We start from the raw sequence: 27,419 nt of genomic DNA, 5'->3' as shown, positions 1-27,419 counted from the left end.
TGATTAATGGGTTCAGTGTCAAGCTTTGGACTATTTCTGGTGGACTATCAGTGAGAATTTTTCCTTAATCCATGCTATTCAAAATACTAATCAATGTCTTCTAGTACAGTGTCAGACATATAGCAAGTGAGTAATGAATACTTACTTTGGATAAAGGCATAGATGACATTTTTATCTGGAACTAGGAAAGGTAGTTAACACATTGACTTATAAAGACAATAATAATAACAACAGCTAACATTCATGACTTTAAAACAAAGATTCAAAAATTCCTTCACAGACTAAAAAAATGGGTTAAATCAAATTAGATGAAATTTAATAATAATATAAGTAAAATACTATTTATTTTTATTGGGTCATGTCAGTCACTTCTAACTCTTTGGGACCTCATTAAGGTTTCTTGGCCAAGATACTAGAGTGATTTGCCATTTCCTTCTCTAGCTCGATTTAAAAATCAGGAACCTGAGGCAAACCAGATTAAGTGACTTGCTAAGGATTCAAAATGATCAACCACAGAAGCACAGCTAGATAGCTTAAATAAAAACTTGAAAATAAAATCTTGAAACCAGGAGATTTTTTACAGATCATAAGCTCAAAATGAGTCAACTGTGATATGTTGGTCAAAATATTAACGTGATTAAGAAAAGTACTGGATCCTGAATAAAGAAGGCATTAATTCCATTATGCACTGCTGTGGGTCAGAATGCATTCAAGTATTTTGTTAGTTTGGAATATATTTTAGAAAAGTATTTAATCAACAAAAACACATCCAAATGAAAGCAACATGACAGTGAGGCAAAAATAGACCATGACATAAGAAGATAAGTTGGAAAATCTGGGGAAATTTGAGGAAAGGTGAACACAAAATAATTATTTAGAAGACTGTAAAATTGAAATGTAGGACCTGACTTCTGTTTGATCACAGAAGGAAGAAGTAGGAAGATTGTTTGAGACTGTAGGGAGGAAGATTTAGGCTTGACGTGATAATATAAAATTCCTAACAATTTCAGATGAGTTCAAGCCCTTCTTCTGAAATTTACTAACCATATGATCAGAGGCAAGACATTGTAAGCCTCAGTTTCTTCATCTGTGAAGATCAAATGAAATAATGAATGCAAAGCAATTTGATATATATTGTGTTATCATGATAACCTTCATCTACATAGGTTTGCAAAAGTTGAATAGTCTTCTTTAGGAGGGTATAGGTTTGTTCCAATCAGTAGAAGTCTTCAAACATAAGGTACATAAGTACTTATTGGGACTGTTGTAGAGAAAATTCCTTTTTACCCAATACTAGATTATCTCTGGGATCTTTCCCACCTCGAAGATTCTGTGATTAAGCTTCCAACAAATGTTCAGAGCCATATACAATCACTGAGGATAGGTTAGGTGATGACTTTCTAAGTTATAGGGTATATTCTGAGAAAACAAAAACAATTCCTCCAATTGATTTTACAAGGTTGCTTAGCAAGCTGTGGCTTTTAAAACATTTCAGTGTAAGAAAATTTATTGATCTGGTATCAACAAAACACAAAGAACTTCTCTTTGGTCTCTAAAAACTCAATATCTGATTCCTGGATCACTGTCAAGGAATAAAAAAGTTGACCTGTTACAAAAGAAAACCACTGCTGCATCTGAAGTCCAATTAACAAGAAGGAAGAACAACCCAATTTGCATAATTGATTTGGGAGCATATCAATAGAAATATGAGTATTAGAACAACCACCAATAAGTAACATGGTCTACTTCTCTCAACATTGGTGAAAGCATTTGCTGTTTACTGGAATAATGTGAAAGAAGACAAAAATATCAACAACAACAAATACATTTACTTCGGGACTTTTTAAAAAACAGGATCACTAAATATTTCAAGCCATAAACACATCTTACATATAGGAATTATGCACACAATTACAAACACAAATTTGCTTTCTCAAGAATATAAGATCCAACTGGGACCCAAGAAAGATACATTTGAAGGAGGACAAATTTTGGCTGAAGAAGTTAAACTGATCTACTCACTCAACATGGAATATTTAGAGAATAATTGGGAAATGACAAGGAAGAGGCTCACAAAAGGAACAGGAAAAACAATTGTCCAAAAAATACACATACATCCACATTTTTACAGAAACATAGAAATGGTTTTCTCCTATTTTTGTAAGAGCTGTTTTCTTCCCCATTCTATGTAACCCACACTGGCTGTTAAAAGCTTCTTCATGCCTTTTCCCCCCATCCTGATGCTTGTCCTTAATCTATCTATCTAAAAAGAAAGCCAGTTTCTGACAGTTAGCATTTCAAAGGCATTTCAGCCTGGGCACTCTATTATTTATAGAACACAGTGTACACATGATCCCTTTGGGAGTAAAAAGAAGGCATGGGAAGAAACCAGTCAGTACTCATTTTCATAATAGTGACAATAATAATTAAAGAACAAATGAAGGGATCTGATGCATTGTAGCTCCTTCATTACTCCTTGGTAAATTAAGGCAGTCCAATTCCTTTTTTTCACATTGTGAGAAAAGGGTCTGCATCCTTCTTGAAGCCAATTCTATGTCTTATTCAAGTCAAGAAAGCATTTCTGTTATCATCCTTTCATATGATATGGTCCTTTCTCCTTAAAGGTATGTTGTGGCTATTTAAAGTGTTGTCTTCAAAACAGCAGTACCCATCTTTGGTTGTATTTTCTTCCTTTTGCTACAAAGAAAACAACTGATATAGCCTTCTGTGAAATCCAATAGTAGAAGACCTTTGGTATCAAGCTCACAATATAAGCCCTCTACCAACTCAAAGACAAGTGGCAAACTGTATATAGATATTTATGAGATGAATTGTTAGCAAGAAACAATGAACAAACTTACTTCTTACTGGCCCAGATTGTCTTTCATTTTTTTTTTTATTCAGCAGCTTTGATATTGTCAGTTCCTCTAGAAATTTCCATTTTTGCCCCTGGTAGAATTAGAAATCTGATAAAATTCAGTGTCTTTGCTTCACTAAAAATGAGTGTTTCATGATGCAAACCAAACACCAAAATGGCAGCTTTTCCTCAAGACTTTGCAAACCCAGAAAGATTTCCTTTGCATAGGAGCTATTCAGGCTAAAACCTCCATAGACCACTGATTCCTGATGCTTGAATTCTGCTGGGGTTAAAAAAAAAAAAAAAAAAAAAACAATGAAAGCCAAAACAGGAAAATGCAGGCTACACCAAAACATCATTTCGTTTACTGCACCACACCACCAAGCTCGCCATCCCCACTGTCAACAGGACAGGAATCAGAATCAGGGGGATGAGAATTTCATCTGGTGGGTCTTCCCAATGTACTTTGTCTGATGTACAGTTTGAGAAGAACTGTTTGTGAACTCCCGTGATGAAGGCCTCTGTTAGGGGATTAGGCCAAAAGCATCCTACAATGTTGGTTTCAAGTTCTGTGCAAGAGGTAAAGTTGTCATAGTACCTAAAAAAGGAAGAAGAAGGAAAACTAGAATTAAGATATGAAATGAACACTCCACTGCTAAAAGTTTACAAACCCAGATAAAATATAACATAAGATTTAATTTTAAAAGGATATAAATCCCAAAGAGAGCTTAAAGGAGGGAAAGGGACACACATGTGCAAAAAATGTGGCAGCTATTTTTGTAGTGGCAAGAAACTGAAAACTGAGAATGCCCATCAATTGGAGAATAGTTGAATAAATTATGATATATGAATGCTATGGAATGCTATTGTTCTGTAAGAAACAACCAGCAGGATGATTTCAGAGAGTTTTGGAGAGACTTACATGAATTGATGCCAAGTGAAATGAGCAGAACCAGGAGATTATACACTGCAACAAGAAGATTATGCGATGATTACTTCTAATGGATGGGGCTCTCTTCAACAATGAGATGATTCAAACCAGTACCAATTGTTCAGTGATGAAGAGAGCCATCTACACCCAGAGAGAGGACTGTGAGAACTCAATGTGGTTCACAACATAGCATTTTCATTCTCTTTGTTGTTGCTTGCATTTTATTTTGCTTCTCTTTTTTTAATTACTAGTTTGATTTGATTTTAGTTGTTCAGCACAATAATTGCATAAATATGTATGCATATATTGTATTTAACATATATTTCTACCATGTTTAACATGTATTGGAAAACTTGCCATCTAGGGGAGGGTGTGGGGAAAGACAGGAAAAATTGGAACACAAGGTTTGCAAGGGCTAATATAGAACAATTGTCCACACATGTTTTGAAAAACAAAAAGCTTTAATTAAAAAAAGGATATAAATATAAATTATTACATTTTGGTGCACATGTCCAACTAATCTTGGGGAATTTGACATAACAGCTATGCATAAGAAAATACTAAATTACAGTTCCCTCTGTAATATGATTTGACAGGACATTAATTTAACTAATGAAACATTAGAACTCTTGCATATCTTCCATATCCTATTAACTTAAAGAGTGAATAATTCACAGCTTATTTGTTTCAGCTCACACAAGTAGAGACAAATCAAAATATGAATTATTGACTGGTAATTTTTGCTACGTAATGGGCAGCTAAATTGGCTCTGGAGTCAGAAAGACCCGAGTTCAAATCCGGATTCAGATACTTACCATTTAATAGTTGCCCCTTGGAAAAAAAAATTTTTTAAATAAACCCAAAATTTTTGCTTTGTTAATGTCTTCCCAAAAAATATGAAGTTACAAGAATATTCCTAGAAAAAAATTGTACTTCTTTTTCCAGCTTAGATATCTATTTACAATATAATCTGATCTGATTTTAAGTATCTCTGGGATTCTGGCAAGAATTTAAATCATATTGTATCATACCTTCTACTCCCTTGTAATGATTTATACCTGTGACATTTACTAAATTCAATTGTGTTAAAAATTAACGATTAGAAACAAATTGAAAACAACTGACCATCCCATCAATTATAATAACTGCCACAATTTCTTAATTCAAATTATTGGATCCTATTCTTTGAAGGTCATATTGTGGTTATCTAGACAAACATCATAAATAAAGTATTTTAAAACCTTCCTCTTAAGCCTCCTTTTCTCAAACACTTAAAAACAGAGTAGTTTCTATCAAAAGCTAAGCTAGATTGACAAAGCAATGTGTATTGAAAATAAATAAATTTACTAGGAAAAAAAAGAGCTAAGCTGTAGAATCTTTGAGTACAGGCTAACAAATGGACTGATACCTACACTTAAGAACTAGGAGAGCTAAGTTCAAAGAGAGTGTTCACCAAAAGACCAGATAACAGGGAATGAATTATTTTGGCTGACAACAAATCATAAAGCTATCAAGGAGGAAATACTGTGATCAGCATTGGTAGGAGGACTATTCATGTTGATAAAATCAAGCACCTATTGTTTCTAGAGAGCACTGTTATTAAAACGAATACAATCATATAACTGGTTATTTAACTTTAACCCTACAAAATGGAATCCTTTCCATTTTAACCTTACAATAGATATTTATTGTATATTTACATTGTATAGACACAACATATATATATATATACATATATATATATACATTGTATATTGTATATTTTATATTAGTAGTACTGAGCTGAGTCTTATAGGGCAAAAATAAGACCCCTGATCTTTCAGAGTTCACATTCTACTTAACAAAAAGAATTCAAGTGAACAAACATTTAAAAAGTGCTTATCTAAGCAGGCTACTGAACTAAGTGCTGAGGATAGAAAGCTGAAAACCAGCATAATCCATGATCTCAAGGAACTCAAATCTTACTTAAGGAATAGGGAGTGAGGAAAACACATACATGGTTAAGTATAATAGAAGGCAAAGGCAGGTCAAAATGATAAAAATAATTTTTGTAAATTTGAAGAAGAAATCATTTTTGCCAAAAAAAAAAAAAAATAGGAAAGATCACATGATAGAGGTAACACCTACACTTAAAAAATAAAAGAGTTTCAACAAGCACAACATTTGAGAGTTAATTGCCATTAGTCATTTTTGTTTTGGCCTTTCTAATCCAAAGGAAATTCTCATCAGTGGAGAAAAATATAAGCATAGTATGGGTTGATCAGTTCTACCTTCTCTGTCACCCATCATCATTATCTCATCCACTGTAACCAACAGTCATAACTCTTTTCCTTTTCCCAAATAGCATTTCCCCCAATCTTCTAATTTTTTCCCCCAATCACAGCATTTGTTTTTATCAGATTTTGAATTCCAAATTTTTCTCTTCCTACCCTTCCCTCTTTCTAAAATGGTAGGCAATTTTATATCTGTTATACATGTGCTGTCATGTAAAATATGTTTCCATATTAGTCACAGATATAAAAGAAGAAAAAGATCAAAAAATCATGAAAAAGAACAAAGTAAATGAAAAACTGTTCTTTGATATGCATTCAGATTCCATAAATTCATAATCTGGGTAAGAATAGCATTTTCCTTCATGAATCCTTTGTAGTCATCTGGGATCATTATGTTGCTGAGAAAAGCCGAGTCATTCAGAGTTATTCATCACACAGTGTTGCAGATACTATGTACAATGTTTTCTGGTTCTGCTCTTTTCACTTCATATCAGTTCATACAAGTCTTTCTAGATTTTTCTGAAATCTACCTATTCATCATTTCTAGTTGCACAATAGTATTCCATTATATTCATATATTGTAATGAGCTGTCGTCTCCAGAAGCTGCCGGATCGCTCTCTGGGAAGAGATCTGCTGTGTCTACTCAAATCTCTCAGACAGATTCTTCTTCCTGTAGTGAACCGTTGTCTCCAGGTAGTTGCTGTTAACTCTTGTCCAGAGAAGTGACTTCCCTTCCTGCAGAGAGCCCCGTCAGGCCTGATGTAATGCAGAGACTTCTCCTATCTCTGGAGTGGTGTCCTCTTTTATCCTCCCAGAGAATGGGCGTGGGATAATGCAAGGGCTTCTGGGAAGAACCACTTCAACCAATGAGCTTCCTCCTTCTAGAATTCCTAAGGTGTAAACTCCCTTTACAGGTCTGAGCCAGAGAACTGTCAAGTCAACCTGAATTCTCACCTAGTAATCCTAACAATATATCACACCTCGGTTAGCCTTTCCCCAATTGATGGGCATTCCCTCAATTTCCAATATTTTGCCACCATGAATAGTATGTCACCATGCTATATTTTTTTTTTGCACATATGGGTCTTTTTCCCTTTTTATGACCCCTTTGGGATACAGATCTAAGAATGATATTGCTGAATCATAGGGTATGCATTGGTTACCCTTTGAATGTAGTTCCAAACTGCTCTCCAGATTGGTTAGATAAGTGCACGACACCAACAGTACATTAGTGTCCCAATTTTTTCATAGCTCTACCAACATTGATCATTTTCCTTTTCTGTCATATTAGCTTTGTCTGTCATATTAGCCTTGTCTGTCATATTCTCTCATAATTCTGATAGGTATGAGATGTTACCTCAAAGTTGTTTCAATTTGCATTTCTCCAATCAAAAGTGATTTAAGACTCTTCATCTGAAAACTGCCTATTCATATCCTGTGACCATTTATCAATTGAGGAATGGCATGTACTCTTATAATTTTGACTCAGTTCTCTAAATTGCCTTTATCAGAGACATCTGCTGTAAAGATTATTTCCCAGCTTTCAGTTTTCCTTCTAATCTTCATTGCATTGATTTTGTTTGTGCAAAATCTGTGTTTACTCAGACTGTCAGATTTGTTGGCACATAATTGAACAAGATATTTCCTAATGATTGCTTTAATTTTTCTTCATTGGCGGTGATTTCACTCTTTTCATTTTTGATGCTAGATATTTAGTTTTATTCTTTCTTGTAAACAAATAAACCAAAATCTTATCAATCTTATTAGTTTTTTTTTTTCCATAAAACTCACATTCAGTTTTATTAACTAGTTTTTTCTTTTCCATTTTATTAGTTTCACCTTTGGATTTCAGAATTTTCAAATTGGTGCTAAATTGGGAATTTTAACTTGTTTTATCCAGGGTTTTTTTTAATACCCAATTCATTGATCTGTTCTCCCTTTTGTTGATGTAAGAATTTAGAGAAATAAATTTTCACCTAAATACTGCTTTGGCTGCATCCCATAGATTTTAGGATGTTATGTCATTGTTGTCATTCTTTTTAATGAAATTACTGATTATTTCTATGTTGTTCTTTGACCCATTTATTCTTTAGAATTTAGTTTCCAATTGATTTTTAATTTATCTTTCCATTACCCTTTGTTGACTGTAAGTTTATTGCTTTTTCATATCAAAAGAATATATCATATCCGCCTTTACACAATTGAATTTGAGGTTTTGTTCCCCAATATATGGTCTAAGTGCAATATGCTGCTGAGTAAGATGTATATTCCTTTCTGTTCCCATTCAGTTTTTACCAAAGGTCTATCATATCAAACATATCATTTCTGTTCATTTTTTTGGTTGGACTTATCAAGTTCTGATATGGTACAGCAACTGAAACAAAAGATTCTGCTCTTGCAGATATTCTATATGTGTTTCTCTACATCAAGTGTATCTTGTAAATGACATATTACAGAATTATGGTTTTTGATCCACTCTGCTATCCCCCTTCCATTTTATGGGAGAATCCATCCCATTCACATTCACAGTTATGATTACTAACTATGCATTTCCTTCCATTCTGTTTTTCCTTCTGTTTGTTTTCTCTCTCTCCTTTTACCTTTCCCTTCTTCCCAGTGTTTCCTTCTGACTATTTCTCCTGGTCTGCCCTCTTCTGAAGTTCAACCCCCCTTTATCTAATCTCTTCCCCTCCTACTTTCCTAAGAAAAATTTTCTATATTCAACTAATTGTCTATATTATTCCCTCTTTGAGCCATTATTGATAAGAGTAAGGTTCAAATGATACCCATCCCCCAAGTGGAACAGGCCTTTCGTGATGATCTTCTAAGTTTCTTGGGCTAACAGATTATTTCACCCCGTCTTTTTGCTTATCCAGGATTTGGTTTGGGGTATAATTTTATGGTTGTCTGAAAGTGAATGTGGGAGATTTATGGTGATTCACTGCTTACTCCACCATCTTGGCTCCTAGAAGTCTATGATAGTTTTTTGTTGTTCTTGTTGTTGTTGTTTGTTTTTTGTTTTTTAATTTTTCTTAGCACCCTAGTTCACATTTTTAGCTTTAGAACTCTTGATGGCCTAGAGCAGGGGTTCTCAAACAACGGCCAGCGGGGCCCGCTGAGGACGTTTATGCGGCAAGGTTATGGCAAATGGGCTGAGAAAGAGTGTGAGTTTTTGTTTTTTTATTATAGTCTGGCCCTCCAACAGTCTGAGGGACAGTGAAGTGGCCCCTATTTAAAAAATTTGAGGACCACTGCCTAGAGAATCAACTAAAAAACTATTAGAAATAATCCACAACTTTAGCAAAGTTGCAGGATACAAAATAAACCCACATAAGTCATCAGCATTCTTATATATTACTAACAAAATCCAACAGTTAGAGATACAAAAAGAAATTCCATTTAAAGTAACTACTGATAGTATAAAATATTTAGGAATCTATCTATTAAGGGAAAAATCAGAAACTATATGAGCAAAACTACAAAACCCTATCCACACAAATTAAGTCTCATCAAACCAATTGGAAAAATATTAAATGCTCTTGGATAGGGCATGCAAATATAATAAAGATGACAATACTACCTAAACTAATCTATTTATTTAGCACTATACCAATCAGACTCCCAAAAAACTATTTTAATGACTTAGAAAAAATAACAACAAAGTTCATATGGAAAAACAGAAGGTCAAGAATCCCATGGGAATTAATGAAAAAAAAAAATCAAATGAAGGTGGCCTAGCTCTACCAGATCTAAAATTATATTATAAAGCAGCGGTTACCAAAACTATTTGGTATTGGCTAAGAAATAAACTACTTGATCAGTGGAATAGGTTAGGTTCAAAGGACAAAATAATCAATAACTTTAATAATTTAGTGTTTGACAAACCCAAAGACCCCAGCTTTTGGGATAAGAACTCAATGTTTGACAAAATTGCTGGGAAAATTGGAAATTAGTATGGCAGAAACTAGGCATTGACCCACACTTAACATCATACACAAAGATAAGGTCAAAATGGGTTTTGACCTAGGCATAAAGAATGAAATTATAAATAAATTAGAGGAACTTAGGATAGTTTACCTCTCAGACCTGTGGAAGAGGAATGAATTTGTGACCAAAGAAAAACTAGAGATCATTATTGATCACAAAGTAGAAAAATTTGATTATATCAAATTGAAAAATTTTTGTACAAACAAAACTAATGTAGACAAGATTAGAAGGGAAACAATAAACTGGGAAAACATTTTTATAGTTAAAGGTTCTGACAAAGGCCTCATTTCCAAAATGTATAGAGAATTGACTCTAATTTATAAAAAAATCAAGCCATTCTCCAATTGAAAAATGGTCAAAGGATATGAACAGACAATTCTCAGACAAAGAAATTGAAACTATTTCTAACCATGTGAAAAGATGCTCCAAGTCAGTATTAATCAGAGAAATGCAAATTAAGACAAATCTGAGATACCACTACACACCTGTCAGGTTGGCTAGAATGGCAGGGAAAAATAATGTGCAATGTTGGAGGGGATGTGGGAAAACAGAGATACTGATACATTGTTGGTGGAATTGTGAATACATCCAGCCATTCTGGAGAACAATTTGGAACTATGCTCAAAAAGTTACCAAAATGTGCATACCCTTTGATCCAGCAGTGTTACTACTGGGCTTATATCACAAAGAGATTTTAAAGAAGGGAAAGGGACCTGTATGTGCAAGAATGTTTATGGCAGCCCTCTTTGTAGTGGCCAGAAACTGGAAACTGAGTGGATGCCCCTCAAATGGAGAATGGCTAAATAAATTGTGCTATATGAATATTATGGAATAGTATTGTTCTGTAAGAAATGACCAACAGGATGATTTCAGAAAGGCTTGGAGATACTTACATGATCTGATGCTGTGTGAGCAGGACCAGGAGATCATTATATACTTCAACAACAATACTATATGATGATCAATTCTGATGTACATGGCCATCTTCAACAATGAGATGAACCAAATCAGTTCCAATAGACCAGTAATTAATTATACCAGCTACACCCAACAAAAGAATTCTGGGAGAGAGATGACTGTGAACTACTACATAGAATTCCCAATCCCTCTATTTTTTTCTGCCTGCATTTTTGATTTCCTTCACAGGCTAATTGTACACTATTTCAAAGTCTGATTTCTTTGTACATATATTGTTTTTAATTTATACTTTATCATATTTGACATGTATTGGTCAACCTGCCATCTGAGGGAGGAGGTGGGAGGAAGAAGGGGAAAAATTGGAATGAAAGGTTTGGCAATTGTCAATGCTGTAAAATTACCCATGCATATATGTGGTAAATAAAAAGCCATATAAAATAAATAAATAAATACCAAAAAATAAAATAACTATCAATAGAAAATATCTGCCAAAGAAACATCAGGAAGTATATAAGCAAAAATATAAAACACTTTCCACACAAATAAAATCAGATCTAAACTATTGGAAAAATATCAAATGCTCTTGGATAAGTCAAGCAAATATAATCAAGATGATAATGCTATCTAAACTAAACTATTTATTTAGTGCTATACCAATGAAACTCCCAAGAAACTATTTTACTGACCTAGAAAAAATAAAATTCATCTGGAAGAGCAAAAGGTCAAGAATTTCAAAGGAATTAATGGGGAAAAAAGCAAGCAAAGGTGGCCTAGCTGTACCAGATCTAAAACTATATTATGGACTTCCAGTCAAGATGGTGGCATGGAGGCAGACAGCTGCTAGAGCTCTGCGTTTTCTCTCAGGATTTACTTCATGACAAGCCTCAGAGTTAATGCTTGATCAGAAAAGAAACTCACAAATAATCACCAACAGAAGACATCCTTGAAATTCGCCAGAGAAGGTCTGTGTTTGCTCTGGGGAGAGGACGACAGACTGGGCAAAGACTGAGGGCAGACAGCAAGAGCGAGACAGGCAGCTCACACAGCCCGGACCAGAGTGGGGAGTGGTGTGATCTCTGCCATTTCCGCGAAAAGACTTTTAACCCAGTGCATATACTCCATCTTGGCAGCAAGCCAGGAGCAGCAGAGAAGGTGTAAACACAAGAGGTGAAGAATAAAACCCCGGAAAGCTAGTGTCTTTCAGGACCCGGCCACCCCCAATCCCAGGGTGTTCTCAGAGCCTCAGAGTGCAGACCCAGTGCAGCCATTGCTGTCCTGCTAGTGCCTCACTGCTGTCTCCATCAGTCTGTAGAGAAAGCTCGTTAACACCATCCAACCCCAACCCCCCCAAAACAGACCAATTGTTTCTCTTGTCAATTTGTTTTCTTCTATTCCCGCTCTGACAAAATGAACAAAAAATTTAAAAGGCTCTAACCATTGACAGCTTCTGTGTGGAAAAAGAGCAGACTTCAAATACTGAGAGGACTAAAAACAGACTGTCCCCAGAGGAATCCCCTAAGGGGAATATGATCTGCTCCTCAATACAAAAGAATCTTATAGAGGAAATCAAAAAGGCTCTCACAAGAGAGCTAGAAGAGAAATGGGAAAAGGAATGGGAAGCTTGGCAAGAGAGCCTGGAGAAGTCATTCCACGCATTTAAAGACAGAGTGGATAAAGAAAACAAATCATTGAGAAATAAAATTAGTGCATTAGAAAAGGTAAACAACTCCAAGGAAAACAGGATTAGTGATCTGGAAAAAGAAAACAGCTCTCTAAAAAATAAAATGGATAAAATGGAAAAAAAAATTCCATAGAAGATAAAAACTCAATTGGACAATTACAAAAATTATTTTAAAAGTGAGTGAAGAAAACACATCATTTAAAATTAGACTCAAACAAGTAGAAATGAATGACTCAAGGAAAAACCAAGAAGTAGTCAAGCAAAACTAGAAAAATGAAACAATTGAAAAGAATGTCAAGTACCTTATTGGAAATACAACAGACCTGGAAAACAGATCCAGGAGACACAATTTGAGAATAATCAGACTCCCTGAAAAATGTGAGGAAAAAAAGAGCCTGGACACTATTTTCCAGGAAATTATCAAAGAGAACTGTCCAGAGGTTTTGGAAACAGAGGGTAAAATAGACATTGAAAAAATTCATCGATCACCTACTGAAAGGGACCCTAAAATCAAAATGCCAAGAAATATACTGGTCAAATTCAAAAACCATCAGACGAAGGAAAAAATACTAGAAGCTGCTAGAAAAAAGCAATTCAGATATGGAGGAGCCACAATAAGGATAACTCAGGATCTAGCAGCGTCCACATTAAAAGAATGAAGGGCCTGGAATATGATATTTCAAAAGGCTAAGGAAATTGGTATGCAGCCAAGAATAACTTAGCCAGCAAAAATGAGCATCATTTTCCAGGGAAGAAAATGGACATTTAATGAAATAAATGAATTCCATCTATTCTTGATGAAAAAACCAAATCTACACAAAATGTTTGATCTTCAAATACAGAACTAAAGAGATTTCTAAAAAGGTAAAAAGAAATCTTGGGAATTATATTTCTGCCATAAAGATATATAAAGAACACATGTATAATTTGTCCTAGAAACTAGAGGTGGAAAGGAAAGTATATCATAAAAAAGGGTAAAGTGGTGGTACTACATCTCATGAAGAGGCAAAGGTAACCTATTATATCTGAGAGAAAGAAAGGAGGGGGATGAACATAGTGTGTATCAATAGACATATTCAATTTATGGTGAAACTTCTTCCACTTCATTGAAAAGTGAGAGGGAAGGAGTAAGCTAAGGGGAAGGGAATACAGAAATTGTGAGGAAAAGGGGTAAAATAGGGGGAGGAACTTTAAGATAGGGGAGGGATACTAAAAAGGGAGGGCTGTGAAAAGCAAGTGGTGTTCACAAGTTTAATACTGGGTAGAGAGGTAAGAGGGAAGGAAAGGAGAAAAGCATAAGCAGAGGTTAACACGATGGCAAGCAATATAGACAAAATAATCAATAACTTTAATAATCTAGTGTTTGACAAACCCAAAGACCCCAGCTTTTGGGATAAGAATTCACTATTTAACAAAAACTGCTTGGAAAATTGGAAACTAGTATGACAGAAACTAGACATTGACCCCACATTTAACACCATATACCAAGATAAGGTCAAAATGGGTTCATGATCTAGACATAAAGAATGATATTATAAACAAATTAGAAGAACATAGGATTGTTTATTTCTCAGAACTGTGGAGGAGGAAGGAATTTGTGGCCAAAGAAGAACTAGAAATAATTACAGATCGATCATAAAATATATAATTTTGATAATATTAAGTTAAAAAAAATTATACAAACAAAACTAATGCCGACAAGATTAGAAGGGAAGCAATAAACTGGGAAAACATTCAAAGGTTCTGATAAAAGCCTCATTTCTAAAATATAGAGAGAATGAACTCAAATTTATAAGAATTCAAACCATTCTCCAATTGATAAATTGGTCAAAGGATATGAGCAGATAATTTTCAGATGAAGAAATTGGAACTATATCTACTCATTTGAAAGAACGTTCCAAATAACTATTGATGAGAGAAATTCAAATTAAGACAACTCTGAGATATCACTACACACCTGTTAGATTGGCTAAGCTGATAGGAAAAGATAATGACACATATTGGAAGGGATGTGAGAAAACTGGAACACTGATTCATTGTTGGTAGAACTGTGAACAGATCCAACTATTCTGGAGAGCAATTTGTTATCAAAAAGTTATCAAACTGGGGGGGCGGAGCCAAGATGGAGGAGAAGAAACACACGACTCTGTGAATGTCCTCACTCCCTCACAACCAATTAGATAAATTAAGTCTCAGAATTAGCTCAGGACTGATAGATACCACAAGGACTGGAAGCACGACTTACCAGCTGAAGAGAATCTGGAGTTTCAACAGACAAGGTCAGTCCCCAGGGGAGGAAGAAGAGAGGCCAGCACAGACGGCTGGGTGCTCGCATACTGCGCCCATTGCGCTGGGAAGGGCTCTGGGATCAGAGAAGCCACTGAGGTAAAGGAATCTGGCACAGGCTGTTAGCTCTTCTCTGCTAATTATTTAGCAGTTCAGAAGAGAAAGCCAAAATATTTTAAAACTCAGATTAGATTTTCCCCGGACCCTGGAGGTGACTCAGCAGATCTCGGCACCAGGGGGTGTGGCCTCAGCTACCACCTGAGAATAGTTAAGAGATTGACAAGTGGGTGGATACGGCCCAAGGCAACACACACTGCCTAGCTTAGCTGGAGGGAGTGGAACTCAGCTCCAGGAAGTCCCAGAGAAGCAGAACCTTTGAACTAGGGACCGCGGTTTCTGGCAGACACTTCCAGTTTGAGCATAGGGGCTTTTCACGTCACCTGCTGCAGACATCCACTCCTCACCCGGACACATAGGCTGGGCTTTGTGCTGTCTTTACTATTCAACGCCCTCGAAGCACAGCAGTGCTAATCACCTCTGAGGCACCTCCAGGGAGGGGGTGGGGAACTCTCTCCCAGAGCTCTATCTTAGCTCAGGCGCAGGAGCCGCTGCAGCCATCCGGTCTAGGAGGAAGCTGGTAAAGAAGTAAATAAATAATTTCCTACCCCAGGGACAGACCCCAAAAGATTTTTCAAGTATGAGTAAGAAGCCCAGAAAAACCATAGATTCCTTCTACACAGAGAAAGAGCGGGTATCCAACCCCGAGGAAGTTAACAGCAGAGAGACAGCTGATAACAACCTAAAGGGGAACGATTCCTGCCCCCCATCACATAACTCTCTCCTAGAAGAAACTCTTAAAAAATTAAGGGAGATTGAAGAAAAATGGGGAAAGGAAAGGGAAGCTATGATAGAGAATAACAACGTCCTGAAATTGGAGTTGGAAAAAATAAAGAATTCACAGGAGATGCAGGGAAACAAAATTTATGAATTAGAAAAGGTTAAAAAAAACACAGGAAAGTAGGATTTCTGAATTGGAAAAGATAAAAAAGTCTCAAGAAAATAGAATTTCTGAATTGGAAAAAGAAAATAATTCTCAAAAAAAAAAAATTAGGGAAATGGAAAAAAATTCAATAGAGCAAAATAATTCATTTAAAAACGAAATTGGGCATTTACAAAAAGAACTAAAAACTGTGAAAGAAGAAAATAACTCCTTAAAAGTCAGGATGGAACAAATAGAAATGAATGATTCACAGAGAACCTCAGTCATACAAAACAAAAAAAAAAAATGAGAAGCTGGAGAGCAACGTCAAATCCTTACTGGGAAAATCTATAGACCTGGAAAATAGATCTAGGAGAGATAATCTGCGGATTATTGGACTTCCAGAAAACTATGACCAAAAAAAGAGCCTAGATTCTATTTTACAGGAAATTATCAAAGAGAACTGTCCAGAGATAATAGAAACAGAAGGGAAAGTAGATGTGGAAAGAATTCATCGAACTCCTTCTGAAATAGACCCTAAAAAAAGAACACCACGGAATATAGTGGCTAAGCTGCAGAATTACCACACAAAGGAGAAAATCCTGCAAGCAGCTAGAAAAAAACAATTTAAATACCAAGGTGCCACAATAAGGGTCACCCAAGATCTGGCTGCCTCCACATTAAAAGATAGAAGAGCCTGGAACCTGATATTCCGTAAGGCAAAAGATCAAGGACTGCAACCAAGAATGAACTACCCAGCTAAGTTTAGCATCTTTTTCCATGGAAGAAGATGGTCATTCAATGAAACAGAGGAATTCTATATGTTTCTAAGAAAAAAACCAGACTTAAACAAAAAATTTGATCTACATCCACAAGACTGAAGAGAAACAGAAAAAGGTACACAGAACCCTTGAGAACTGTAACTCTGTTGTGGATATATAAAAAATACTCAAGGATAATTTGATTTTACTGATATTAAAGAAAAAAAGGGGGGTGTAGTAAAGGGAAGGAGGTCGGTTCAGAAAAAGGGGAAGGAATGATAAAAAGAGGGAAACTACATCCCAGGAAGAGGCATAGAAAATACACCATATCTGAGGGAACTTAGTGAGGGGGAGAATCATTGTGTGAATCTTACTCTCATCAGGAGAGGCTCAAAGAGTAAATAATTAACATATTTGTTTTTCAGAGAATTTTCTCTCACCTCATTAAAAGGGGGGAGAGGAAAAGGGAAAAGGAAAAGGAGAATAAGTGAAGGGACTTGGAGGGAGGGGGGAGGGATCCTAAAAAAAAAAAAAAAAAGAGGGAGGGTTGCGCGTCACAAGGGGGATCTGTAAATTAAATATCGGGGAGGGGGATCAGGGGGGTCAAGGGAAAAAAGCATAATCTGGGGATAATATGATGGCAGGAAATACAGAATTAGTAATTTTAACTGTAAATGTAAATGGGATGAACGATCCCATCAAACGGAGACGGATAGCAGATTGGATCAAAAAGCAGAACCCTACAATATGTTGTCTACAGGAAACACACTTAAAGCAGGGAGATACATACAGAGTAAAGGTAAAAGGTTGGAACAGAGCCTATTATGCTTCAGGTAAAGCCAAAAAAGCAGGGGTAGCTATCCTTATCTCAGATCAAGCAAAAGCAGAAGTAGATCTCGTTAAAAAAGATAAGGAAGGAAACTATATCCTGCTGAAAGGTAGCATAAATAATGAAGCCATATCAATACTAAACATATATGCACCAAGTGGTATAGCATCTAACTTTCTAAAGGAAAAGTTAAGAGAACTGCAAGAAGAAATAGACAGTAAAACTATAATAGTGGGAGATCTCAACCTTGCACTCTCAGATTTAGGCAAATCAAACCACAAAACAAACAAGAAAGAAATTTAAAAAGTAAATAGAACATTAGAAAAACTAGGTATGATAGACCTTTGGAGAAAACTGAATGGCAATAGAAAGGAATATACTTTCTTCTCAGCAGTTCATGGATCCTATACAAAAATAGACCATATATTAGGTCATAAAGATCTCAAAATTAAATGTAGGAAGGCAGAAATAATAAATGCCTTCTTCTCAGATCACAATGCAATAAAAGCTACATTCAGTAAAAAGTTAGGGGTAAATAGACCAAAAAGTAATTGGAAACTGAATAATCTCATCTTAAAGAATGACTGGGTGAAAGAGCAAATTATAGAAACAATTAACAATTTCACCCAAGATAATGACAATGATGAGACATCATATCAAAATCTTTGGGATGCAGCTAAAGCAGTAATAAGGGGAAATTTTATATCTTTAGAGGCTTATTTGAAGAAAATAGAGAAAGAGAAGATTAACGAATTGGGCTTACAACTTAAAAGGCTAGAAAAAGACCAAATTATAAACCCCCAACAAAAAATTAAACTTGAAATACAAAAATTAAAAGGAGAAATCAATAAAATTGAAAGTAAAAAAACTATTGAATTAATAAATAAAACCAAGAGTTGGTTTTATGAAAAAGCCAATAAAATAGATAAACCTTTGGTAAATTTGATCAAAAAAAAGAAAGAGGAAAATCAAATTGTTAGTCTTACAAATGAAAAGGGGGATCTTTCCACCAATGAAGAGGAAATTAGAGAAATAATAAGGAGTTACTTTGCCCAACTTTATGCCAATAAATTTGATAACTTAAGTGAAATGGATGACTTCCTCCAAAAATATAGGCTTCCTAGATTAACAGAGGAGGAGATAAATTGCTTAAATAGTCCCATTTCAGAAAAAGAAATAGAACAAGCTATTAATCAACTCCCCAGGAAAAAATCCCCAGGGCCAGATGGATTCACATGTGAATTCTACCAAACATTTAAAGAACAATTAGCCCCAATGTTATATAAATTATTTGAAAAAATAGGGGATGAAGGAGTCCTACCAAACTCCTTTTATGACACAGACATGGTACTGATACCTAAACCAGGTAGATCGAAAACTGAGAAAGAAAATTATAGACCAATCTCCTTAATGAATATTGATGCTAAAATCTTAAATAAGATATTAGCAAAAAGACTTCAGAAAATCATCTCCAGGATAATACACTATGATCAAGTAGGATTTATTCCAGGAATGCAGGGCTGGTTTAATATTAGGAAAACTATTAATATAATTGACCATATTAATAATCAAATTAATAAGAACCATATGATCATCTCAATAGATGCAGAAAAAGCATTTGACAAAATCCAACATCCATTCCTACTAAAAACTCTTGAGAGTATAGGAATAAATGGACTATTCCTTAGAATAATCAGGAGCATATATTTAAGACCTTCAGTAAGCATAATATGCAATAGAAATAAACTGCAACCTTTCCCAGTAAGATCAGGAGTGAAACAAGGTTGCCCACTATCACCATTACTATTCAATATAGTACTAGAAATGCTAGCCTCGGCAATAAGAGCCGAGAAAGAGATTCAAGGAATTAGAGTAGTAAATGAGGAAATTAAACTATCACTTTTTGCAGATGACATGATGGTATACTTAGAGAACCCCAAAGACTCTGCTAAAAAGCTACTAGAAATAATTCAAAATTTCAGCAAAGTGGCAGGATACAAAATAAATCCACATAAATCCTCGGCATTTTTATATATCACTAACAAAATGCAACAGCAAGAGATACAAAGAGAAATTCCATTCCAAACAAATGTTGAGAGTATAAAATATTTGGGAATCCATCTACCAAAGAAAAGTCAGGAATTATATGAGAAAAATTACAAAACACTTGCCACAAAAATAAAATCAGATTTAAATAATTGGAAAGACATTCAGTGCTCTTGGATAGGCCGAGCGAATATAATAAAGATGACAATACTCCCCAAACTAATCTATTTATTTAGTGCTATACCAATCAGACTCCCAAGAAACTATTTCAATGACCTAGAAAAAATAACAACAAAATTCATATGGAAGAATAAAAGGTCAAGAATTGCAAGGGAACTAATGAAAAAAAACTCAGAGGAAGGTGGTCTAAGTGTACCTGATCTAAAGCTATATTATATAGCAGCAGTCACCAAAACCATTTGGTATTGGCTAAGAAATAGACCGGTAGATCAGTGGAACAGATTAGATACAAAGGACAAAAAAGGGTACATATATAGCAACCTAATCTTTGACAAACCCAAAGATTCCAACATTAGGGATAAAAATTCATTATTCGCAAAAAACTGTTGGGAAAACTGGAAATTAGTATGGCAGAAATTAGATATGGATCCACACTTAACACCATATACCAAGATAAGATCAAAATGGATCTATGATTTAGGCATAAAGAGGGAGATAATAAATAGATTAGAGGAACAGAGGATAATCTACCTCTCAGACTTGTGGAGGAGGAAGGAATTTATGACCAGAGGAGAACTAGAGATCATTATTGATCACAAAATAGAAGATTTTGATTACATCAAACTAAAAAGTTTCTGTACAAATAATACTAATGCAAACAAGATCAGAAGGGAAGTAACAAATTGGGAAAATATTTTTAAAAACAAAGGTTCTGACAAAGGTTTCATTTCCAAAATATATAGAGAACTGACCATAGTTTATAAGAAACCGAACCATTCTCCAATTGATAAATGGTCAAAGGATATGAACAGACAATTCTCAGAGGAAGAAATTGAAACTATATCCACTCACATGAAAGAGTGTTCCAAATCACTACTGATCAGAGAAATGAAAATTAAGACCACTCTGAGATACCACTACACACCTGTCAGATTGGCTAAGATGACAGGAACAAATAATGATGAATGTTGGAGGGGATGTGGGGAAATTGGGACACTAATACATTGCTGGTGGAGTTGCGAAAGAATCCAGCCATTCTGGAGAGCAATCTGGAATTATGCCCAAAAAGTTATCAAACTGTGCATACCCTTTGACCCAGCAGCGCTACTACTGGGATTATATCCCAAAGAAATACTAAAGAGCGGAAAGAGACATATATGTGCCAAAATGTTTGTGGCAGCCCTTTTTGTTGTAGCTAGAAACTGGAAGATGAATGGATGTCCATCAGTTGGAGAATGGTTAGGTAAATTGTGGTATATGAAGGTTATGGAATATTATTGCTCTGTAAGAAATGACCAGCAGGAGGAATACAGAGAGGCCTGGAGAGACTTAAATCAACTGATGCTGAGTGAAATGAGCAGAACCAGAAGATCACTGTACACTTCAACAACAATACTGTATGAGGATGTATTCTGATGGAAGTGGAAATCTTCAACATAAAGAAGATCCAACTCACTTCCAGTTGATCAATGATGGACAGAGGTAGCTACACCCAGAGAAGAAACACTGGGAAGTGAATGTAAATTGTTAGCACTAATATCTGTCTGCCCAGGTTGCATGTACCTTCGGATTCTAATATTTATTGTGCAACAAGAAAATGATATTCACACACATGTATTGTACCTAGACTATATTGTAACATATGTAAAATGTATGGGATTGCCTGTCATCGGGGGGAGGGAATAGAGGGGGGGGGTAATTTGGAAAAATGAATACAAGGGATAATATTATAAAAAATATACATATAATAAAAAATTTAAAAAAAAAGTTATCAAACTGTGCATATCCTTCGACCCAACAGTGTTACTACTGGGCTTATATCCCAAAGAGATCTTAAAGGAGGGAAAGGGACCTACATGTGCAAAAATGTTTGTAGCAGCCCTTTTTGTAGTGGCAAAAAACTAGAAACTGAATGGATGCCCATCAATTGGAGAATGGCTGAATAAATTATGGTATATGAATGCTTTGGAATATTATTGTTCTGTAAGAAATGACCAACAGGATGATTTCAGAAAGTCCTGGAGAGACTTACATGATCTGATGCTAAGTGAAATGAGCAGAAACAGGAGATCATTATACATGCCAAATACAAACCTATATGATGATTAGTTGTGATAGATGTGGTTCTCTTCAACAATGAGATGATTCAAATCAGTTCCAGTTGTTCAGTGATGAAGAGAACCATCTACACTCAAAGAGAGGACTATGGGAATTGAGTGTGGAACACAACATAGCATTTTCACTTTGTTATTGTTTGCTTACATTTTGTTTTCTCTCAGTTTTTTCCTTTTTGATCTGATTTTTCTCATGCAGCAAGATAACTGTATAAATATTTGTGTGTGTGTGTGTGCGTGTGTGTATAGTACATTTAACATATTTTACATATATTGGACTACCTGCCATCTAGGGGAGAGGGTGGGAGGGAAGGAAGAGAAAATTTGGAACAGAAAGTTGTGCAAGGGTCAATGTTGAAAAATTATCCATGCATATGTTTTGTAAATAAAAAGCTTTAATAAAATAAATAAAGAGAACTCTTGATGGTATTCTTAAAATAACTTGACATGCTTTTGTAGTCATCCTATTATCTATCCTTGTTTCCATCTTTTATATGCATTTTTTTTATCTAAATTGGTTGGTGAATTTTTTAAGCATCCACATCCAAGTCTTCAGATACCTTGCATTTCCATCATCTAATTTATTTCTTTTCTGTGTCATCAGAATTTGTTTTGAATTTTAAGAATGTTATTCTTAAGGCTTCCTTCCCTGAACTGATTTTCCCTGAAGAAATTTTAGTCAATATGTTCTCATTCAATCTTCCTCTGAACCTTTGGAAATTTGCTGTCTTCTGAATCTAGAGAACATATCACTTTCTTTTTCTCTGTAACAAATTCTAGGAGACAATGACCTCTCCTCCTATGCAAGGTTTTCATCATTTTTGTGCCAACAGCAGTTCCTTCCTGTTACTGAGAATCAAGTTCACCATAGAACTTCTCCTTGACATTTCCACATTTTGATGGATGAGAGTATCATTATGGCATATCTTATAGCCAAGAAATTGTGACTTTTTCTGCTATTGCCAAAGAAAATGTACTCTAGCTTATATCTAAACAATTGAGGACCCCTACATCTTCCTTATCACACCTCTGTCCCAGACTTGTGATCTGTTTCTCAAATCTTCATTATCTCTATTGTGGCTCATCATATTCTCTAATGGTAAAAGTTGATTGTTTTTCCCACCACTGAGTTTCATTCACATGAATCCATCATTTTCATATATAATGCCACCTTCATCATTCCCCTACAGCCCTGGTAGCTGTCCCATCTCTTTTGAATAAGGCATACACATCTGGAGTCATATGCTAGTCATGGACCTCATCTCACCAAGTTTTAGTTATTTCCAAAAGGTCAAATTTATTTGCGTGCATCCTCTCCTAGTTTATCTTGCTTGTTGCTTATACTGTTCACGTTCTACTACTCTTTTCTTGAATTTTGTCTCCCATGAACCCCTTACCTTCTTTATTATTATTATCTATTTTACTAGACTGTAGCCCATATCTACAATATTTAACTTGTTATATGGATACACATAAGTAGCTTTCTCCCTCTCCCTTTCATTTCAGTTTAAAATTTTTTTATTAGAACTACAAGTCACCAGCTGACTATGTTCTTATTAGTCTTTGTGAGGTACTCCAACTCTGGCCCATAGCCTGTTGTCCACATATTTATAGCTATAATTCAGAAATCTGAAAACACTCTCAACACCATCATTTTAAGCATATTCCATTTCCCCAAAATATTTTTCTCTTTTACATTACTTGTTTTTGATAGATTTTTATGGAAGAAAACACCACCGGAAACCCCTCTGGTCTTCTGTTTCTTATCCAAGACCTTGTTTGTTATTGTTGTTACCAGTGGAGACATCCAGTGGAGAATGGAACTATGTGATGAAAAGTTGATGAGTAGAAAGTAAGAACATGCCAGGAAGTAAGAACAAGATGTCCAATAGAAATTCCCAGCTGCCTAAAGATGGGCAGTGTCCAGTAGAGAACAGCATGATTCCATGATCAGAGATCATCAGTGACTTTGTGGCATTAGAAATGAATTGTCCCAGGAATTCATACATGGTCTCCATTGAGTGCTTTAACTGGACATATCCTCCATGAGAATTCCCCTCATCCATATACCCTATGTATATTCTTCACACATATACCTTCAAACTATGTGTTCTGGTCACACATCACTATGTATGTGCCCTCCCTATTGGTATTATGACAACCCAAATGAGAGTGCACCAATGTATACTTAGGGGAATTTTTTTCTAGTTATTTAATGTTATTCTTTTTAAGATTTATTACTTTAATTAATGTTCCCTTTGTACCTATAAAAATAAATGACGGTACAAACATATGACTTATGATTTTAAGAGGTTGCTGACTCAGTGTTTGCTTTCTAGGTTGCTTTTTGGGCACCCACATGTGCAGGGGGAAAGGGTACCATCATACCACTCTCCTCATTATTTCTCTGTCATGTATAAGATATTTGATCTTTCTCATTTCCAAGCCCTAGGAAAATGAGGTCAGGTGATTTTCATCTTCTTTGCTAATTCTTGATGGTGACCAGTGTCCTAAATATCTTCCCAGAATACATCAATGAACACAACTTTAATGCCCAAATATATTTAGACTAAGTACAGCTGAGGGAAAAGACTAGTAAGAACAAAAGAAGAAAGTTGTCTTTTCTGTTAGCTAGGTGTCTCTATGCTGCTCTCTTCCTCATTACTTTAAAACCCTAGTTTTCAAGAAGTCTGTGTACAAACAAAATGGGATTCAAATGGGGCAAAATGAGGCCGTCCTGGTCATCACAAACTCATTCCTTCCCTTTTATGTCTCAACTAGAACAACTCAGTTTGGTTGCAGAAAGGAGGATCTTAATTCTTTGCTACTCTGAAATTTTACTGGTGCCAAGTGGAAAGTTCCTTCAGGATTTGGAATTCCTTACTATTTCTGGATAAACAGTCCAATCTCCACTTTGATATTCCCAATAGTCAGGGGAAACGCTTTGAATAGAAAATTACTCTCATGTAATTTTTTAACTCTAATAAAGATTTCAACTTATCACCCACAAAATATTGTTTTCCTAAAGATTACAACAAAAATAGGGTCAAGTGTGTATAGTTTCCTAAATTGACTCTAAAATCACTTTTGTTGTTTTGTTGTTGCTTTATTCTAAGCCCAGATGGTAAATTGGATCATTTGGAGAAATTTATAACAATGCGTGAGGTAAAAGAAAAGAGGAAACTGAAAGAGAATACTAATGATAATTAGTTTTACTGAACTTCCTTTTCCTTTAATTATTATAAGAGATAAGAAGGTGGTGTTGCATAGTGAATAAAGTCAGCCTCAAAGCCTACTTCTGACACATATTATACGCGTGATCTTAGGAGAGTCATTTAAGCTTTCATTACTTTAGCAAAATTTCTAACTAAATTATAGCAAAGGTGCTGATTGTTTTGATGTAAGGAGTTGCCACCTCTGGGTATTTCCTATATCAAAGAAATCACAGGTCCAATTTCCTATTTCTTTCATAATAGATGGTTCTATTTTTATCTATTTTTCTATCTATTTTTGTAGTTTTATTTTTTTTCCTCAAGGTTATATTGTAAGCTGTCATTTCTTACTGCTAACATTAAAATAATCTACAAAAATTTCCCCCCTCCTTTTCCTAATTTGCTACTTCCAATATGTTGGGGGTAAAGGAAATGAGATAACTAAATATGTAGGAATCAAGTGTAAAGTATGAGTCAAAAAGCTCTAAGCAAGGCTAAACAACTCTCCTTTGAGCAAAGCATAAACAAAATGCATCAATTTTGGCTTCATACAGCCTGTCACCAGGCTGTCAAAAAGACACACAGACTGTCAAAAAAAAAGTAGCCTTCTGATAAGAGAAACATTACTGTGCAAATGTTCTAAACAAAAATTAAAGCAAAAAATTTTCTGATTAGTTTCCAATTAATCACAATATGTACTTAATATTGATTGATATTCCATTAGGTCCTCCAGGGACAAAAATTGCATCATCTGAGGAAGGTTGTAAAGAACACCAATGGAGAGAATACCACCCATTTTCATGAGATCATATATCCATTGAAATATTAAAAAGACTATAGTAACGTAGTGTTTGATAAACCCAAAGGTCCCAGCTTCTGGGATAAGAACACACTTTCTGACAAAAATTGGAAAATATGGCAGAAACTAGGCACTGACCAACACCTAACACTCTATACCAAGACAGGGTCAAAATGGGATCATGATTTAGATATAAGGTATGATACTATAAGCAAATTAGAAGAACAAAGAATAGTATGCCTCTCAGATCTGTAGCGAAGGAAGGAATTTATGACCAATAAAGAATTAGGGTACATTATGAAATGCAAAGTGGATAATTTTGATTATATTAAGCAATTAGAAGAAAACTGGGGAAAATTTTTACATCCAAGGATTCTGATAAAGGCCTCGTTTTTTAAATATATAGAGAACTGACTCATTTATAAGAATTCAAGCCATTATCCAATTGATAAATGTCAGATGAAGAAAGTAAAACAATTTCTAGTCATATAAAAAAATGCTTTAAATCATTATTGATCAGAGAAATGCAAATTAATAGAACTGAGGTACGACTACACACTTCTCAGATTAGCTAAGACGACAGGAAAAGATAATGATAAATGTTGGAGGGGATATGAGAAAACTGGGACACTAATACATTGTTGGTGAAGTTGTGAACTGATCCAACTCTTCTGGAGAGCAATTTGGAACTATCCCCAAAAGGTTGTCAAACTGTGATACACTTTTATCCAGCAGTATCTTTATTGGGCCTGTGTCCCAAAGAGATCATAAAAAAGGGGGAAAGATCCACATGTGCAAAAATGTTTATAGCAGCCCTTTTTTGTGGCAAGGAACTGGAAACTGAGCGGATGCCCGTCAGTTGGAGAATGACTGAATAAGTTATGGCATATGAATGTAATGGAATATTATTGTTCTATAAGAAATTATCATAATGATAATTTCAGAAAGTTTTGTAAAGACTTGTATAGAGTGATACTGAGTGAAGCGAGTAGCACCAAGAGAACATTGTACACACCAACAACAAGATTGTGATAATCAATTCTGATGGACATGGCTTTTCAACAATGAGGCAATTCAGACCAATTCCAATAAACTTTGATGGAGAAAGAGCCCTCTGCACCCAGAAAAAAAAACTGCGGTGACTGAAAATGGATCACAGCACAGTATCTTCACCTTTTTATTGTTGTTTGTTTGCTTTTGTTTTATTTCTAATTTTTCTCCCTTTTTGATCTGATTTTTCTTGTGCAGCATAATAATTGAGGAAATATACAGAAGAATTGTTCAACATATGTGGGGGGAAGGGAGAAAGAAAAAAATGGAACATAAGGTTTTGCAAGGGTGTATGTTGAAAACTAACTTTGTATATGTTTTTAAAATAAAAGCTATTTTTTAAAAAAGAAATATTAACAATAATAAAATAAACATGCATTGTCTTTTCCTTTATCATTTCTGATAGATGTTAGATCAGACCCACTAAGAGTAGTGTTATTTTTAAGTCCTTAGGATGGCTAATCATTTAATTAACCAGAGTTCTTAAATTCTCATGCCTTTCATAATTATTCTTT

At 35.1% G+C, this 27,419-nt stretch overlaps 1 protein-coding gene across 1 annotated transcript in view; it reads right to left on the bottom strand.

Annotated features, from left to right (window-relative positions):
- Positions 1-1,809: 1,809 nt before the first annotated feature.
- The window catches only part of RAMP3 (receptor activity modifying protein 3), a 68,516-nt gene continuing 42,906 nt past the window's right edge, over positions 1,810-27,419 (bottom strand). Inside the window, exon 3 of the mRNA XM_074283570.1 lies at positions 1,810-3,455. Coding sequence (XP_074139671.1) covers positions 3,200-3,455 — 256 coding nt within the window. The 3' untranslated portion in view covers positions 1,810-3,199. The remainder of the gene's footprint in view (positions 3,456-27,419) is intronic.

This window comes from Sminthopsis crassicaudata, chromosome 1 (assembly GCF_048593235.1).
Source record: "Sminthopsis crassicaudata isolate SCR6 chromosome 1, ASM4859323v1, whole genome shotgun sequence".
NCBI lineage: Eukaryota > Metazoa > Chordata > Mammalia > Dasyuromorphia > Dasyuridae > Sminthopsis > Sminthopsis crassicaudata.
The sequence above is the reverse complement of the archived record's forward strand: the minus strand, read 5'-3'. Positions and strand labels throughout refer to the sequence as shown.